The following is a 19,779-nucleotide window of genomic DNA, read 5'->3' on the forward strand; positions in this document are numbered from 1 at the left end:
GTTTGGGGTCATTGTCCTGTTGGAGTAAATGGGTCAATGAAAAAGGAGGATTACTTCCAAATTCTTCAGGACAAGCTAAAATCATCAGCCCGGAGGTTGGGTCTTGGGCGCAGTTGGGTGTTCCAACAGGACAATGACCCCAAACACACGACAAAAGTGGTAAAGGAATGGCTAAATCAGGCTAGAATTAAGGTTTTAGAATGGCTTTCCCAAAGTCCTGACTTAAACGTGTAGACAATGCTGAAGAAACAAGTCCATGTCAGAAAACCAACACATTTGGCTGAACTGCACCAATTTTGTCAAGAGGAGTGGTCAAAAATTCAAGCAGAAGCTTGTGGATGGCTACCAAAAGCGCCTTATTGCAGTGAAACTTGCCAAGGGACATGTAAGCAAATATTAACATTGCTGTATGTATACTTTTGACCCAGCAGACTTGGTCACATTTTCAGTAGACCCATAATGAATTCATAAAAGAACCAAACTTCATGAATGTTTTTTGTGACCAACAAGTATGTGCTCCAATCACTATCACAAAAAATAAGAGTTGTAGAAATTATTGGAAACTCAAGACAGCCATGACATTATGTTCTTTACTAGTGTATGTAAACTTTTGACCACGATTTTATATATATATATATATATATATATATATATATATATATATATATATATATATATATATATATATATATATATATATATATATATATATGTATATATAATTATTTATTTTTTGAAATATACTTTCAGTTAAGATTCCTTAAACTGACAAAATAAACATCTAGTGTAACAAATGTAAAACAATAATGTTCACGTTAGTGTCTTTCAACTTTTAACTTCAGAGAAACAGTGTCCTCAGTAGTGGACACTTTGGAAAATGCGGATTCTTAGAAAAGTGAGCTGACAATTTCACATGTAATACTGAGTTGAGTTGAGTTTGAGTTTATTTGGAACATGCAAGCATACAACATGATACATCACAATCTCCAGTTTCTCTTTTCAACATGTTCGAAAAGGAGTAGGAAGAAGCAGAGCTTATTTAATCCTACCCCTTTTCTTTTACATAGCAGTTGCTAAAACTTTTGTTCACTTCCTGTTCTCAATTTATTCACAATATACTCCAAAAGTAATCACAATAAAAATAAGTAAATAAATAATAATTGGTGAAGTAAGTTACATTTCATATGTTGAGATAAGTAAGATTATTTTGAGAGTGAAAGAATGAAAGAATGGATGAGTTAAATAAATTCAGAATATTTATCATGGTTCTTCTTCTTTGTACTTTGTAAACACTTTAAGTTTGAAGAGTTTCTTGAAGTGGATCATATTAGTACATTGTTTGATTGCTTTGCTTAATCCATTCCATAATTTAATTCCACATACTGAATGTCTTAAATGTTGTATGTGCATACAAATGTTTTAAATTACATTTCTCTCTAAAATTATATTTCTCCTATTTTTTGAGAAGAATTGTTGTATGTTCTTGGGTAGCAGGTTATAGTTTGCTTTGTGTATAATTTTAGCTGTTTGCAAATTCACTATGTCGTAGAATTTCAGTAGCTTTGATTCAATAAATAAAGGATTTGTATGTTCTCTATATCCAACATTATGTATTATTCTAACTGATCTTTTTTGTAACACTGTTAATGAATGAAGTGTACTTTTGTAATTATTTCCCCATATTTCTACACAGTAACTCAGATATGGTAACACTAGCAGTAGAGAATATGAAGTGATTTTTTGTCTAGAACATGTTTTGCTTTATTCATTATTGACGTCTTTCTTGCTACTTTATGTTGTATATTTTTTACGTGAGATTTCCAGTTCAATTTATCATCAATCATTATACCTAGAAATTTGCTTTCATTTACTCTTTCAATTTCTATTCCGTCTATTTGTATTTGACTTTCTCTTCTACTGTTACCAAATAGCATTATTTTAGTTTTACTGAGATTCAACGATAGTCTGTTTTTGTCAAACCATCTTTTTAATTTATTAATTTCTTCTGTTATTATTTGTAGTATTTTCTGTGTGTTCTCTCCTGAACAAAACGCTGTTGTATCATCCGCAAATAATACTAACTTTAAATATTTTGTAACTTTACAAATGTCATTTATATACAGATTGAATAATAGAGGTCCTAGTATTGATCCCTGGGGTACACCACAGGATATATTTAGCATTGTAGACGTGTGTTCGCCTAGCTTCACGTATTGTTTCCTGTTCATTAGATAACTTCTTATCCAGTTTAAGACTAACCCTCTGATGCCATATCGTTCTAGTTTTTTGATTAAAATATTGTGATTAATTGTGTCAAATGCTTTAGTTAGATCCATAAAAACTGCTGCCGCACATTTTTTACTAGCTATAGCATTGGTAATTTCTTCTGTAATTTCAATTAAAGCCATCGAAGTTGAAACATTAGCTCTGTATCCATATTGATTTTCTTCGAGTATTCTATTTTTATTTATGAAACTCTCTAATCTGTTATTGAACCGTTTTTCAATGATTTGAGAAAATTGTGGAAGTAAGGAAACAGGTCTATAGTTTGTAAATTGATGTTTGTCGCCAGTCTTTTAAATTGGTGCAACTTTAGCTATTTTCATTTTGTTTGGAAATGTACCTGTTTGAAATGATAGGTTACTAATATACATTAATGGTCCTGAGATCTCTTCAATAACCTTTTTTATCGTTTCCATATCAATTCTGTTACAATCAGTTGAAGTCTTAGATTTAAATTTTTTCACGATTGTAACTATTTCCTCCTGTGTCACATTACTGAGGAACATGGAGTATCTCACAAATTGATGCCTGGCCTCTTTGCCATCAAATATATTTTCCGGGTGGTGGTTTATCAAGTAGCTTCTCATATTACTTGTGTTCCCCGCTGTGCAGTTTCACCAAACTTATTTTTGTCCATGCAGACGCCTGGCACATTTCCTACTGAAAACATGGATAACAAATCCATTTAAATCACAAAGTCATTCAATGATATTGGGAAAAAAATGTGGGTTTCAACATCATAACCTCTGAGCAGCTTTTTGTGTCGTTTTTGAAACACTCCAGACGAAGGCGGCTACTTTGCCCTGGATTATACGCAGACCAAAGGGGTTGTGTTTTCGCCAGGGTTTGTTTATGTTAGCAACATAACTCAAAAATATATGGATAGATTTTAATGAACATTTCAGGAAATGTCTGAAAAAAACCCATAATTTTCTCTCCTTCACACACGGACACTCACGCTCCGCAGGTAATTTTGGGAGATGTAGTTTACTTCCAGACCGGCCAATTCAAATGCCAGGAAAAAAATTACAGGGACCAACTTTTATACCGTCACAAGTCACGGTTTTATTATGATGATTTTGATACAGAAATACCACAGGATTTATAATAGCGTTACATCCCTATTACTCAATTGATTTTGTTGTCTGTTAACCTGCATGCAAAATTAGGCACTTTCTCAAAAGGGTACAAAAAGAGACAGGCAGAAGTCACTCATGGGCATGAATGTTGTAATTGTATCATCTTTAAAGATTTGTAAAAAACATTATTTAGGATTTTCAAGTCCTGTTGTCCTGCCTTCTTGGATCCCCGTTTAAATGTCCCATTCAACCTTCTAGGTAGCACTGTGTGCAGGATATGTCGCTATGCAAGCTGACCTGGAGGTACTGGTCTTGAAACTGGATACAACTCCTGAGCCCAACGATCTGGAAGAGTCATCAGAGGCACCAAGAAATGGTAATTAAAAATACACACATGGAGCTGTGTGTTGCATTCAATATGCAGTACATATTAGTAATAGTTCACAGTAGCACTATACATAATCATAATACCAGGGCGTCTAGTGAGGGGCATTTTGTACTCCCTCGTCCCAGGAAGAATGCTTTGCGGGAATCTTTTATTTATAGATCTGTATCGCTCTGGAATAACCTGCCTCAAATTCTCACCGGCATTGAAAGTAAACAGGTTTTTAAAAAGAAAGTAATATTTTATCTGAGTCTTTAAATTAGTTTTCTTGTTGATGATTTTGTTTGGTTTTATATTGTGTAGTTATATTTATATGGTAATTATTATTCTGTGACTGTAAATCATACTTGCCAACCTTGAGACCTCCGATTTCGGGAGGTGGGGGCTGGGGGGGGCGTGGTCGGGGGGTGGGGCGGGGGCATGATTGGGGGCGGGGCTCAGAGGGGAGGAGTATATTTACAGCTAGAATTCACCAAGTCAAGTATTTCTTATATATATATATATATATATATATATATATATATAAGAAATACTTGACTTTCAGTGAATTCTAGCTATATATATATTTATTTTATTATATATATATTATATATATATATATATATATATATATATATATATATATATATATATATATATATATATATATATAAATAAAAGAAATACTTGAATTTCAGTGTTCATTTATTTACACATATACACACACATAACACTCATCTACTCATTGTTGAGTTAAGGGTTGAATTGTCCATCCTTGTTCTATTCTCTGTCACTATTTTTCCAACCATGCTGAACACCCTTTCGCAAATACTCAGAAAGGTTTCGAGTACCACCAACAAAACTGAATCTCTGAAGACAGTATAAAAATCTGTGTTAAAGGTGTACAAATACTGTTTGTATAATAAGCATGTTAGTTTTTTACAAATGAGGGTTAAGAGTTCAGTACTAAAAAAAAAAAGAAAATAATGTGGCTTAAGTACAGTTTTTTAATTGAGCTGCTGCATTTGTTGGTTGGGTTGTTTATTTATTTTGAGTAACTTCTATACATTTCTAAAAGGGGAGGAATGTAATAGTGATCTATGTTTGTCTGTTGCCATCTCCTGGTGAATGTTGGCTATAGCGTACTGGGGTTACTTTTTGGTTGGCCAACGATTTACGTGGTGTTGCGCACCTGACGTCACTCAGGTCCGCATGGAGCTGGAGGGGTCGTGGCTTCCAGCTCCGCCTGAATTTCGGGAGATTTTCGGGAGAAAATTTGTCCCGGGAGGTTTTCGGGAGAGGCGCTGAATTTCGGGAGTCTCCCGGAAAATCCGGGAGAGTTGGCAAGTATGCTGTAAATTGTTTGCTTATTTTCTTATTGATGCTTTTATTTTTTTCTGTATTGTGTAGTTATAATTATATGCTTTTACTTGTAATTGTATTGAGTTTGTGGACCCCAGGAAGACTAGTGGGTTGTTGTGGCAACCAGCTAATGTGGATCCTTAATAAAAATTAAAAATTAAAAAAAATATGAGTAGCAAACATTTTAAAAGGTCTAATATTAAGTACTGACACTATCATGTAATATTTGCAACAGGGGGAAAGCAGCTTCCTACATCTAAAAATGTGTACGTAAGCAATGTTAGGTTGATAGAAGACTTGAGTTGTGCACAAGCGTAGTTAAGTGTTTTTGTTTTCATGTCCACTGTATAACGGGGAACCCTCAGTAGGTAGCCTTAAAAGATGTGTGTAGAGTATGCCCTCTAGTGGGTTCTGCAGACCACCACGCACTGCCAGGAGAGCCCGGGATTCAGGGTATAGCACTGTTTTATTGTCATATAATCGTGCCAGTCTTTTGCTTAGAAGCAAGGTGTCTGTTTGCGTCCGTTTCTCGCTCGCTCTCTCTCGCTCTCTCTCGCTCCCACTCCAGCTCCAACAACGTGTCTCATTCCGGCTGCTGCTAATAAAGGCGACAGGTGATTAGATATCAAGGCCATCTACGCACCTGTCGGTGTCTTCGAGGCCGGTCCTGGCACACCCCGTTTCGCGGCAGGCCCGCAGGCCACGCCCCCCCCCCCCCCTCCACAATGTGGTATCTGAATAGATAGCTAAGCTTAGTGGTTAGTGACCCTGTCATGGAATACATTGGGCCCAACTTTGGAATGCTTTTAATATGTTATGTTTTTATTTAATTGTGCTTTGGTGATGAAAACTAAAATCCCTCATTGCCTATTTTGCCAGGATTTCCCATATTTTGAAATGCAAATGTATGAAATTGTAACACACAAAAGTCGTTGTTCAATAACTGTCTTGATGCTCATACATACCTGCCAACTACTCCGGTTTTCCCGTAATTAGTACGGTTTTCATCAACCTATTCCGGGTTACCGTTGCAGTGATAAAAAATACGGTTTTTCATTAATTAAAATTTTTTTTTTTTTTTTAAGTTTTATTCACGAAATCGCGTAACAACAATGACAATCGACACTGCTTCCCGTAACTTCCTATCGAGCCATTCCTAATGCCATGCGCGAGGCTATTTATAGCACCGCTGCCAAGCACGAGGCACCAGTTGACATTGTTTCCAAACGAGCGAACGATCATGGAATCAGCCGGAGAAAAATCGCAAACGAGTCTTAAACCGAAAAGAAAACTGCAGTCATTCCGTGAAGAATATTCAAAAGCCAAATTGTCCGTTCCAAAAAGGGTGAAAACTACGCGAATTGCACCTTGTGCAGACAAGATTTTTCGATCGGACACGGAGGAATTAGCGATGTAAAAGACCACGTTGGGACAAAAAAACACAAGTGTAATGCCGTTGCTAGCGATACAAGTGGAAAACTTTCAACGTTTTTCGTCGCCCAAACAGATTCTTTGGATGTGATAAATGCCGAAGTTTTTGGATTTTAGCCACAAAAAGGTAATGATTTTAGCCACAAAAAGGTAATGACACCAATGTTATCTATTGGAATTGTTTAGTACTGTTATACTGTTAAAAGTGTTTATACTATTTATGCTTTCAAGTCCAAGTTGAAGAAATCTTGTTAAATGTTGACAGCATAACTACCAAAATACAGAAGTATGTCCTTAATATTTTTGCAGTGCTATTTCTGTTGAAAAGTTCAAATGATTACATTAGAGATGTGATGTGCCACTTTTGGCTTAAATTAATTTTCATTCATTTTTCATATTTTGAATTCTTTTGAAAGGCTTACAAAAAAACTACATTTGAATTGTAATTCCATGCTATTGACAGGACTATTAATTTTAATGAAGTTAGCTTACCATGTTTACAGTATGATAATTGTGATAGAAATGTGAATTTTAGGCACAGAATATTTTTTACAATTGAACAAGGCAGTAGATTATACAAGCTTGGACAGAAAGTTAATAATGACACCAATTTTTTTTTTTAATGGAATTGTTTAGTACTGTTTTACCATTTGTTTACTGTAAAAAGTGTTTATACTTTCAATTAACAAATTGAAGTCTTGTGAAAGGTTGACAGGATAACTGGCATTAACTGTCAAAATAATTTCAAACTATTGAAGTTATCTTACAGAATAAACATGTCAATCAACCCATATGATTTTTGCTGGAATATTTTTGTTTTGAAAAGTCACTGTGACTGATAGAAAAGTGATGGTTTTAGCAACATTTTAACCTGTCTGAATGCTAATAATCATTTTGCGTCGGGGGGTGAAGGAACCCCCCACCAGGACTTTGTCCTGGACCTACCGGGGCCTGCGGCCCCTGGACCCTGGCTACTAGGTTTTTCTGATTTCAAAAGTTGGCAGGTATGCTCATATACTATTTATTTTAACTTAAAATGTTACAATACATTTTGATATCTATTCATGTAGTCAGCAACAGGCTTCTCATGAACATTTCTAACAGCTTAATTCCTCTAAATAACAGATAAGACAGCAATATGCTTGATAGGCAACACACAGGTCAACATTAACATATGTTATGAAATCCAGGGTGACTATGCACATTGATTGATTGATTGAGACTTTTATTAGTAGATTGCACAGTACAGTACATATTCCGTACAATTGACCACTAAATGGTAACACCCAAATAAGTTTTTCAACTTGTTTAAGTCGGGGTCCACGTAAATCAATTCATGGTACAAATATATACTATCATCATAATACAGTCATCACACAAGTTAACCCCCACATATGCGGTCCTCTCCAAGGTTTCTCATAGTCATTCACATCGACGTCCCACTGGGGTGAGTTTTTCCTTGCCCTTATGTGGGCTTTGTACCGAGGATGTCGTTGTGGCTTGTGCAGCCCTTTGAGACACTTGTGATTTAGGGATATATAAATAAACATTGATTGATTGATTGATGTGTCAGTAGAGTGGTTAGTTCTGAAGCACATACTTGATCAATGTTTTTTTAAATTCCACCTTCTTAACTTTTCTCAACACAGATCAAGCTGACGACCAGACTGACTTCCTGCTCATTCCGAGACACCAGGAGTTGCTCGGTGAGAGAGCTAAAGACTGTAATGTCCCCATCAGCATTGAAAAAACGGGGCTGGAAGACGGAGGACGAAATACCTTCTCATATGTTCTCTTTAGGTAACGTGTGTATTGTTCACGAGAACATGAAGATTTTTGGTTTCTATATTAATAAATGTTCTCTCTGTCATCTCCCCTGTAGGCGTTTTACTCCAGATTACTTCCAGGGTTGCAGTGTGGAAGAGACACACCTTCACTCCCTCAAGCTCCACCCACTATTCACAAGTGGGTTCATTTCCCAATATTTTTTCCCACTGACAGATGAGAAAATGTTTCAAAATTTGAAAATGTTATATTTGTCAAACAATGGTATTTTTTAAATTATATTTCTGTTCACTCAAACAATTTTATTACAGAAGAATGATTTATTTAGGGATTTTCTTTATGGATTTAGAATGCATCACAGCACTGAGACAGTCCTAATAAAAGTTCCTAATTAGAGATGTCCGATAATGGCTTTTTTGCCGATATCCGATATTGTCCAACTCTTAATTACCGATTCCGATATCAACCGATATCGATATATACAGTCGTGCAATTAACACATTATTATACCTAATTTTGTTGTGATGCCCCGCTGGATGCATTAAACAATGTAACAAGGTTTTCCAAAATAAATCAACTCAAGTTATGGAAAAAAATGCCAACATGGCACTGCCATATTTATTATTGAAGTCACAAAGTGCATTTTTTTTTTAACATGCCTCAAAACAGCAGCTTGGAATTTGGGACATGCTCTCCCTGAGATAATCCTGATACCCATTACAACTATGGGAAATGCTATACTTTGACTTTCACAAAGTGCATTTTGTTTTTTTTGTTTTTTAAACATGCCTCAAAACAACAGCTACAAAAACAATGACAGCACACAGCTTCAGTCCAGAGTATACTAGAGTAATAAAGTAAACAATAACATAGTCCTCCTTTAGTGCAAGACTGCCTGGTATACTGTATAACAGGAAATTATAAACTGGGCTCAATCTGAACAGCCGATATGGGCCATACTTGCCAACCTTGAGACCTCCGATTTCGGGAGGTAGGGGTTGGGGGGTGGGGGCGTGGTTAAGAGGGGAGGAGTATATTGACAGCTAGAATTCACCAAGTCAAGCATTCCATACACACACATATATATATATATATATATATATATATATATATATATATATATATATATATATATATATATATATATATATACACATCCTGAAAATATGCAAACAAAACTGTGTTTAGATAATTGATACTTCAAACTTGCATAAATAAATCTTAATGAATATAACATAACTTGGCTTCTGAGAGCTTCAAAATGTAATGAATAAAATGCTAAAGTTGTTGATAAACAAGCAATTATTTTAATAATTAGATATGGTCATTTTAAATGAATTACTATGATCATTTAAAATTAATTATTTCAAACATGTTTACTTAAATGTATAATTTTATGGCTGGATGTAATAAGGAGTCAGAAAAAATACAAATAAAAATACAATTAATTTTGATGTTTTTAGCAAAATATAGTAACAATTTATTTCGTTTTTTTTTTTTTTAATTAACAAATATATTTATTTGTAGGTAAGATAAACATAATAATACAATTTATCTCTAGTCTGGATGATTTAGTTCTTGACACCCTGTTGTCCTCCCGTCGTGAAAAAAGGCTGTCCTCACTCAGGTCTGCATGGAGCTGGAGGGGGCGTGGCCTCCAGCTCCGGCTGAAAACCGGGAGATTTTCGGGAGAATATTTGTCCCGGGAGGTTTTCGGGAGAGGCGCTGAATTTCGGGAGTCTCCCGGAAAATTTGGGAGGGTTGGCAAGTATGATATGGACATCTACATCAACTATAAGATTTGCCTGAGAAGCTGGACAGGACAAAAAATAAAAAATAATTACTTTTTGAAACCGATACCGATAATTTCCGATATTACATTTTAAAGCATTTATCGGCCGATAATATTATCAGTCCGATATTATCGGACATCTCTATTCCTAATAACCTCCTCGTTGCTTTATACCAGTGCTTCTCAATCAATATCTGTCATGACCCCTCTGGTGAACAGAAATTGTGACAAAACCCTGAATTAAATCACTATTGAGAATATTTATTTTTTATCTATACAATGCAATGTGTGTTTCACATTCTTTATTTATGCCACTGACCACTCCTTTTTTCTTTTCATTCCTGTCACAAACTTCTCCAACTACATTAGCGCAATGCACAAGTGTCCCTGTGTACTTAGCACTTCTACTGAGTACAACATGGAGCCTGTTGATCAGATTGAGCACTGCTGTCACCCTGCTGCAGGCTTGTGTATCGTTCCAACATGAATACTATAGCGGAGACACAGATAAGGAAATCCCCCGCTGCTCACAACCCCCTGATATCTCACTGTAACCCCTGAAGGGGTCCCAATGCACTATTTAAGAAGCACTGCTGCACACAAAGGTCTAGCGCAGGGGTCGGCAACCTTTACCAGTCAAAGAGCCATTTTGACCAGTTTCACAAATTATAGAAAACAATGGGAGCCGCAAAAATGTTTTGAAATTTTAAACGAAATAACACTGCATACAATTTTTGTTTTTGTTTTATGCTATGTATTAACCAGGGGTCTCAGACACGCTGCCCACACCTTTATGTGGAATTTGAAAGCTGGTGCGGCAAGCGGGTTTTAAATGAATGGCGCTTGTCAGCGTCATGCGTGCCGTGATGGTACAGCATATAGCACCCACTACAGTCAGCGTGCCTGATCAGCCACACGTTGTAAGGGGGTTCCGCTTGCTCACGTAGGTGACAGCAAGGCATACTTGGTCAACAACCACACAGGTCACACTGACGGTGGCGGTATAAAAAAAAACAAAAAACTTTAACACTCTTACTAATAATGTGCCACACTGTGAACCCACACCAAACAAGAATGACAAACAAATTTCGGGAGAACATCTGCACCGTAACACAACATAAACACAACAGGACAAATACCCAGAATCCCATGCAGCCCTAACTCTTCCGGGATACATTATACACCCCCCCCCCCCCCCCCCCCCCACCAAACCCCGCCCACCCCACCAAACCCCGCCCACCTCAACCGACGCACAGAGAAGGGGGGGGGGGTTGATGTGTGAAGGAGCAGGGTTGGGGTGGGGGCGGGGTTTGGTGGTAGCAGGGGTTTATAATGTAGCCCGGAAGAGTCAGGGCTGCATGGGATTCTGGGTGTTTGTTCTGTTGTGTTTATGTTGTGTTAAGGTGCAGATGTTCTCCCGAAATGTGTTTGTCATTCTTGTATAACAAGTGTTGGGCTGGCACGCTGATAATACAAATTGTAGAGGGCGACAAATGTTGTACCATCATGGCACGCCCTTATTATAGCCATAAGGGTGAAAATCGGTTAATATTAATCCCGGGAGTTTTCTGCGAGAGGCACTGAAATCCGGAAGTCTCACTGAAATCCGGAAGTCTCACGGGAAAATTGGGGGTTTCAGCAAGTAAGCTGCTGAGCCGCATCAGAGTGATCAAAGAGCCGCATGCGGCTCCGGAGCCGCGGGTTGCCGACCCCTGGTCTAGCGTAAAGTGGTCCTGTTGTGTATCCTGACCATGGTGTTCTAATACTTTTAAAAATAATTTTAAAGCATAAAAGGAACTCCCTTAAATTGTATTTGTACATTAAACTGTTTAATGTCGATATTAAAACAATGCAGCCGGATCGTTGGTACGCTTGACAGTTGCAATAAGAGATGCAGAAGACTCCATAAAGCTCCTGAAAAAGGTTCTATTTAATTATATTTATTTTAACTATTACTGTTTTTCATCGTATTTATTTGTGGAAACAAGTTAAAGAGGTCATATTATGCAAAAGCAACTTTTCTTACCTGTTTTTTGTAGAGAAGTCCGATAATATCGGACTTACGATATTATCGGCCGATAAATGCTTTAAGATGTAATATCGGAAATTATCGGTATCGGTTTCAAAAAGTAAAAAGTATGACTTTTTAAAACGCCGCTGTACGGAGTGGTACACGGACGTAGGGAGAAGTACAGAGCGCCAATAAACCTTAAAGGCACTGCCTTTGCGTGCCGGCCCAATCACGTAATATCTACGGCTTTTCACACACACAAGTGAATGCAACGCATACTTGGTCAATAGCCATACAGGTCACACTGAGGGTGGCCGTATAAACAACTTTAACACTGTTACAAATATGCGCCACACTGTGAACCCACACCAAACAAGAATGACAAACACATTTCGGGAGAACATCCGCACCGTAACACAACATAAACACAACAGAACAAATACCCAGAAACCCTTGCAGCACTAACTCTTCCGGGACGCTACAATATACACCCCCCGCTACCCCCAACCCCCCCACCTCAACCTCCTCATGCTCTTGGTGAGCATGTCCCAAATTCCAAGCTGCTGTTTTGAGGCATGTTAAAAAAAATGATGCACTTTGTGACTTCAATAATAAATATGGCAGTGCCATGTTGGCATTTTTTTCCATAACTTGAGTTGATTTATTTCGGAAAACCTTGTTACATTGTTTAATGCAGTGGTCCCCAACCTTTTTGTAGCTGCGGACCGGTCAACGTTTAAAAATGTGTCCCACGGACCGGGGGAGGATTTATTTATTTATTTTAATTTTTTTCTCCATAAAGAAATACAATCAGGTGTGCTTACGGACTGTATCCCTGTAGACTGTATTGATCTATATTGATATATAATGTATATATTGTGTTTTTTATGTTGATTTAATAAAAAATAAATATATATATTTTTAATTTTTTTTATTTCTTGTGCGGCCCAGTACCAATCGGTCCGCGGACCGGTATCGGTTGGGGACCACTGGTTTAATGCATCCAGCGGGGCATCACAACAAAATTAGGCATAATAATGTGTTAATTCTACGACTATATATCGGTATCGGTTGATATCGGAATCGGTAATTAAGAGTTGGACAATATCGGATATCGGCAAAAAAGCCATTATCGGACATCTCTAGATTTTTGTATTTGGAATCCCCATAACTCCCAAATATTTGAATCTAAACTGGAGATGTTAATAAAATCATTTTGAGACACAGTCAAACGGGGGCTTAGTATGGAAGATGGCTTTGGCACGTAATTTAAGACCGCATTCTGAAGAGACGGTCATAAAGCGGCTTGAAAATGGTTTGTAATACAAAATCTGTGCAACGTTTTGACCAAAGTACCACAATTACAAGTTATGTAGACCACAGGGAAGTGTTTTGAATGTAGAAAAAAATCATAATATGACTCTTTTAAAAGAAGGGGCACTGTCAGTTACTGCTATTTATACAACAATTGTGTACTGTTCACTCAGCCGCCATTCATGTAGTATGTTACTAACGTGTTTTTTTTTTCTGTCGCTCCTCTGCAAAAGGTCAGTCTCCGGTTGACGAACCGACTTGTGTGTTCTGCTTCTTCTCCCTTCCCACTGCGGGTTACCTGTACAGCCTAAAAGGCGGAGTTGAGCTTCTCTCGGCCTATCAGTATCCTGAGAAGGTCTTGGAGGCGGTCCTAACAGACCACCTGTTACATGTCGTCACCAAGTGAGTCTCGCATATAAAGAGTTGCCAATTCTGTGACATCATTTGTTATATAATGCATATGATCACTGATATTTTGCACTTGATACTACAAAATTCAAGTAACACTAAGTTGGAGTAACACTTGTCTCTCTAATTTGACTGATTTATAATGGGTTGATTATGTTGTATTATCAAGAAAACTTCAGTAGTAGATGTCACGTTCAAACACTGAGGACATCTATTAAACAAGACAAAAGGCAAGGAATCAAACAGAGACAGAATTCAATTTGGACTCAATATTGAGGAGAGACATGGCCACTGCACTCTCTGTACAGTCCTGCACCACGCTCTGACGAAGAAGGTTTTCGTCTCCTCTTTATTACAATATTCAATGTTCACGCACCAACACATGTCTCAGCAGGAATGGGGAGTATGTAAAACAGTCATTGTTTTCGGTCGCTTTGAAGACCAAGAAGTGGGATTTCTCGGGCTTGGGCTCTTCCTGGATCGAGCTGGGGCAGGTGACAATGGATAACCCCTCCCGTCTCCTGACCACAGTTGCTTCAAAAGGGCAGCGGGTCGTAAATAGCGTTGACTTCAAAGAGAGTTCGTTTAACACTTCAAAGAGAGTTCCTCTGGAAGTTGAGCAGATCCTGCCATCTGTCCGTGTTGAAATCACAGTGGCGTTTCACGAGCCTTCTTCCTCTTGTTAGGCCTCGAAAGACAGCATTCATAATACAACGTTTCTTTTGTGATAACTTACAAACAATTATTCCAACAGTAAATTTCACTGTAAACCTTCCTTATCTCCACATCCAAATCAGTCGAATGTTCAGAAGGTTTACATGTCACCATCCATATCACACTTCCATAGCTAATACATTTAGGTTTATTCCTCCTGATGTGTTTGAGATTCCTAAAATATGGAAATCAGCCTATGTTTTACCGTTGTTGAAAGGAGGTGCTCCCACAGCTGTTAAAGGGGAACATTATCACCAGACCTATGTAAGCGTCAATATATACCTTGATGTTGCAGAAAAAAGACCATATATTTTTTAACCTATTTCCGAACTCTAAATGGGTGAATTTTGTCGAATTAAACGCCTTTCTATTATTCGCTCTCGGAGCGATGGGAAGCAATCCGCCATTTTCTCACTTTCGTCGGTGTGTTGTCGGAGGGTGTAACAACACGAACAGGGACGGATTCAAGTTGCACCAGTGGCCCAAAAATGCGAAAGTGGCAAGAAATTGGACGAAATTTGTTCAAAATATGAGGCTGTGGGGAAAGCCGACGAAATGGTCAGTCGTTTGTTCCGCACACTTTACCGACGAAAGCTATGCTACGACAGAGATGGCAAGAATGTGTGGATATCCTGCGACACTCAAAGCAGATGCTGACATCAACTCCAAAACTGGACAGATCAGCTTTCAGGAAAAGTGAGCGGATGAGGGTATGTCTACAGAATATATTAATTGATGAAAACTTTATTCATTACTCGCGGTTTTACGTAAATTATTATACATAGACTGTGTTTACCCATAATTTAGCTTAAAAACATTCATTTTTTTCAATCATTCGAGTACATTTGGGTAGTCTTGTGTAATGCAGTATTTTGTGTCTATTTAGGTATGTTAACCTGAGTGCTGAAATCGTGGAAAAATATATGTTCTTAGCGCGCCTGAAATGGGCTGTCTGCACTCTCAAAGTGCATGTTGTTGCCAAATGTATTTCATATGCTGTAAACCTAGTTCATAGTTGTTAGTTTCCTTTAATGCCAAACAAACACATACCAATCGTTGGTTAGAAGGCGATCGCCGAATTCGTCCTCGCTTTCTCCCGTGTCGCTGGCTGTCGTGTTGTTTTTGTCGGTTTCGCTTGCATACGGTTCAAACCGATATGGCTCAATAGTTTCAGTTTCTTCTTCAATTTCGTTTTCGCTACCTGCCTCCACACTACAACCATCCGTTTCAATACATGCGTAATCTGTTGAATCGCTTAAGCCGCTGAAATCCGAGTCTGAATCCCAGTGTCGCTATAGCTTGCTGTTCTTTCCGCCATGTTTGTTTGTATTGGCATCACTGTGTGACGTCACAGAAAAATGGACGGGTGTTTATAACGATGGTTAAAATCAGGCACTTTGAAGCTTTTTTTTTAGGGATATTGCGTGATGGGTAAAATTGCTTGGTCCGCATTGCCGGCAGTAAGTCGGACACGTTTCCAGTGAGGGTTGGACTCCGCCAAGGCTGCCCTTTGTCACCGATTCTGTTCATAACTTTTATGGACAGAATTTCTAGGCGCAGTGAAGGCGTTGAGGGGATCCGGTTTGGTGGCTGCAGGATTAGGTCTATGCTTTTTGCAGATGATGTGGTCCTGATGGCTTCATCTGGCCAGGATCTTCAGCTCTCGCTGGATCGGTTCGCAGCCGAGTGTGAAGCGACTGGGATGAGAATCAGCACCTCCAAGTCCGAGTCCATGGTTCTCGCCCGGAAAAGGGTGGAATGCCATCTTCGGGTTGGGGAGGAGACCCTGCCCCAAGTGGAGGAGTTCAAGTACCTCGGAGTCTTGTTCACGAGTGAGGGAAGAGTGGATCGTGAGATCGACAGGCGGATCGGTGCGGCATCTTCAGTAATGCGGACGCTGTATCGATCCGTTGTGGTGAAGAAGGAGCTGAGCCGGAAGGCAAAGCTCTCAATTTACCGGTCGATCTACGTTCCCATCCTCACCTATGGTCATGAGCTTTGGGTTATGACCGAAAGGACAAGATCACGGGTACAAGCGGCCGAAATGAGTTTCCTCCGCCGGGTGGCGGGGCTCTCCCTTAGAGATAGGGTGAGAAGCTCTGTCATCCGGGGGGGGCTCAAAGTAAAGCCGCTGCTCCTTCACATCGAGAGGAGCCAGATGAGGTGGTTCGGGCATCTGGTCAGGATGCCACCTGATCGCCTCCCTCGGGAGGTGTTTAGGGCACGTCCGACCGGTAGGAGGCCACGGGGAAGACCCAGGACACGTTGGGAAGACTATGTCTCCCGGCTGGCCTGGGAACGCCTCGGGATCCCCCGGGAGGAGCTGGACGAAGTGGCTGGGGAGAGGGAAGTCTGGGCTTCCCTGCTTAGGCTGCTTCCCCCGCGACCCGAACTCGGATAAGCGAAAGAAGATGGATGGATGGATGGATGGATGGGTAAAATTTTGAAAAAAACTTCGAAAAATAAAATAAGCCACTGGGAACAGATTTTTAATGGTTTTAACCCTTTTGAAATTGTGATAATGTTCCCCTTTAATAACTATAGACCGATATCCAAGTTATGCGCCCTAGTTAAAGTTTTTGAAAGCTTTGTTAGTAAACAACTTGAAGAATTCTTAGACACCTATGGTCAGCTTTCTCGACATCGATTTTAGAAAGAGACATAGCACCATAACTGCTGATATCAAAGTTGTGAATGACATTGAGGCATTAGATTGCAAAACATATTGTGCTGCTCTATTTATCGACCTCTCAAAAGCATTTGAAATGGTCGACCATATCATTTTGGCAGACAGATTGCACAGGATTCAGTGTTTCCCACCGGGCAGGCATCTATTTGTGGTGGTGTGGTCGGGGGGCGGCGGGGGGCGGCGGCGGCAGCGGCGATGACCAAGAAGAACGCGGAGATGGAATATAATTACAACACTTTATGTACATATTTATATACAGATTTGAACAATTAGTTATTCACTGAAATATATTTATTAATTGTGGTTCTTACAAAAAATATATCTTATAAAATATAAAAGCTAAAATGTCTCTTAAAGCTCTTCCCCTTTAATTAGTGCATACTAAATAATTTAACTTTAGCCTACTATTACAACCATATTATTTACCAGCAACATAAAGTGAAACAGAGGCAGCGGTGTCCTGCCACAGTCAGTCAACCTCCTCCTCCTCCTCCTGCTGCTGCTGAACAGGTCGCACTGGAGCTAGTCGCTCTATGTTTTGAAGTGGTCCTCTCTATAAGGCACATAAGAATATAAATTAGGACCCTTTTCATGAGAAAAGTGCATTTCTGATCTGACCCTGTTTTATTTTTCAGTGTTTGCTGAGTCTCACCTGTTCCCTCCGCCCTAATTTTTCTACTTGCCCGACTTCTCAAATCTACTTGCCCCAATATTTTTGCTTGTCCTGCCTAGGTTTTTTTCTGGCTGTGTAGTGCTCATGGCTTATATCTTACTAAAATCCTTCCCGTTGACTATTTACAACACTACACAGTATTTATTATTATTATTATTATTATTATTACATTTAAATGGCATTGCATACATGTAAAATTAAATGCTATTTCACATTATTTGACCAGTAGCAGTTACACCCATTTGAAGAGGTCAGCCACCTGTTTAAAGCCCGATCACAGTTGAAATCTTGAAATGAAGGGCCTTTAATGGCCAAAACATTAACCTGGACAACATTTTAACAGCTGGTTGGCTCAGATTTTATTCTTTTCATTGCATTCACATGCTGCAGTGGACAGTGGACATTTTAGCTTCATTATTAATGTAGTATCTGAAGCACCGTCTCCACGTGTGTTTATTGACAACAGGGTTATAACCTGGACACGTTAGCTCGTCGGTATGAAAACAGGTGATTGTTATTACATGCGTCTGCCCCGGACCCCGAGTCAAACAGCGGCGGTGTTAATGAAGCAGCGTCAGGCTGCTCACCGTCAGTGAAACGCTCGGTGAAATCGCGGATTAACGTTAAATATATGACGAGCCGCGAGCGATGCAGCTATAACCTATCTACCATAACCTATATTACCCTCGTATTTTGATCCCGTCCGTCTTCGTCTTTGTCTTCGTCTTCTTCTTATTCTGGCCCACCAGGTGAATTAAGTGCTATTGGCGGAGTTACAATGCATAGTAGGCTACCGCCACCTACTGCACCGGAGTTGTAACTACAAGGTACATTCACAGACAGAGTCCCATTGCTTTTATGAGCGGTCGAGCGAGTCAAAAGCCGAAAAATCCATTTGTGGCGGACGTAATTCTTTCGTTGGGGGGCCGCCACAAATAAATGAATGTGTGGGAAACACTGGGATTGGCCTTTCTCAGCATGCTGTATAGTGGTTTTCTAATTACCTGTCCGATAGAACCCAATGCGTCCAGTTTGCTGGGTACTCTTTCTCATTCTTCTCTCTATTAAAGGGTGTACCTCAGGGTTCCATATTAGGTCCATATTATGCAAGTGACACAGTCAAATATTGTTCATACCCAGCTGTAGCGCGAACCCTTGAGCGTTTGCAGTCTGCCTTTGATTCTGTCCAGTCCCAGCTGACTTAGTCTACTGCTAAATGCAGAGATAGCTAAGATGATGTTATTTTCAAATGGCAAACGACTGCCCGTCCCACTGGGAGGAGACTCCGCGGCAGGCCAAGGACCAGATGGGGGGAATTACATCTCCTCTCTGGCCTGGGAACGCTTCGGGATTCCCCAGGAGGAAGTCGCTAATGTTGCTCTGGAGAGGGAAGTCTGGGGGTCTCTGCTGGAGCTGTTGTCCCCGCGACCCGATTCCGGATAAGCGGTTGAAGATGGATGGATGGATGAAACGACTGCCATTGAACATTCCAAAAATATTAACTGCTCATGGTGTATTGGAAATTTTATAATCAAGTAGTCAAACAAACACCCAACACTTATTTGAAAACGCTGGATACTCTATATCACTGTGCCTTACGTTTTTTTTGCTGTTTGTGGCAACCATGTCCACCATTGCACTCGATATGCAATGGCAAACTGTTCATCTTTGTCTGTTCGCAGATTTTCTCTATGGTTAGTTTTCGTGTATAAATCACTTCTTGGTCTGGTTCCCCCTTGTTTGTTTTCTTTTATGTGTAGACATTCCTGTCACTGCAGTTTAAGATCACAGGACATACTCAACATGTTTGTTTCTAGAGCCCACACAAATCTTAGAAAAACAAAGCTTCCAGATATGATGCTCCTGATCATGGG

At 39.3% G+C, this 19,779-nt stretch overlaps 1 protein-coding gene across 2 annotated transcripts in view; it reads left to right on the forward strand.

Moving 5' to 3' along the window:
* hps3 (HPS3 biogenesis of lysosomal organelles complex 2 subunit 1) overlaps positions 1 to 19,779 on the forward strand; it is an 80,365-nt gene that overhangs the window by 17,952 nt on the left and 42,634 nt on the right. For both annotated transcript variants that reach the window (XM_061975524.2, XM_061975525.2), the window contains exons 9-12: positions 3,621 to 3,738; positions 8,169 to 8,319; positions 8,402 to 8,484; positions 13,655 to 13,823. In XM_061975524.2, the coding sequence (XP_061831508.2) occupies positions 3,621 to 3,738; positions 8,169 to 8,319; positions 8,402 to 8,484; positions 13,655 to 13,823 (521 nt within the window). The remainder of the gene's footprint in view (positions 1 to 3,620; positions 3,739 to 8,168; positions 8,320 to 8,401; positions 8,485 to 13,654; positions 13,824 to 19,779) is intronic.

This window comes from Nerophis lumbriciformis, linkage group LG14, assembly GCF_033978685.3.
Source record: "Nerophis lumbriciformis linkage group LG14, RoL_Nlum_v2.1, whole genome shotgun sequence".
Classification (NCBI taxonomy): Eukaryota; Metazoa; Chordata; class Actinopteri; order Syngnathiformes; family Syngnathidae; genus Nerophis; species Nerophis lumbriciformis.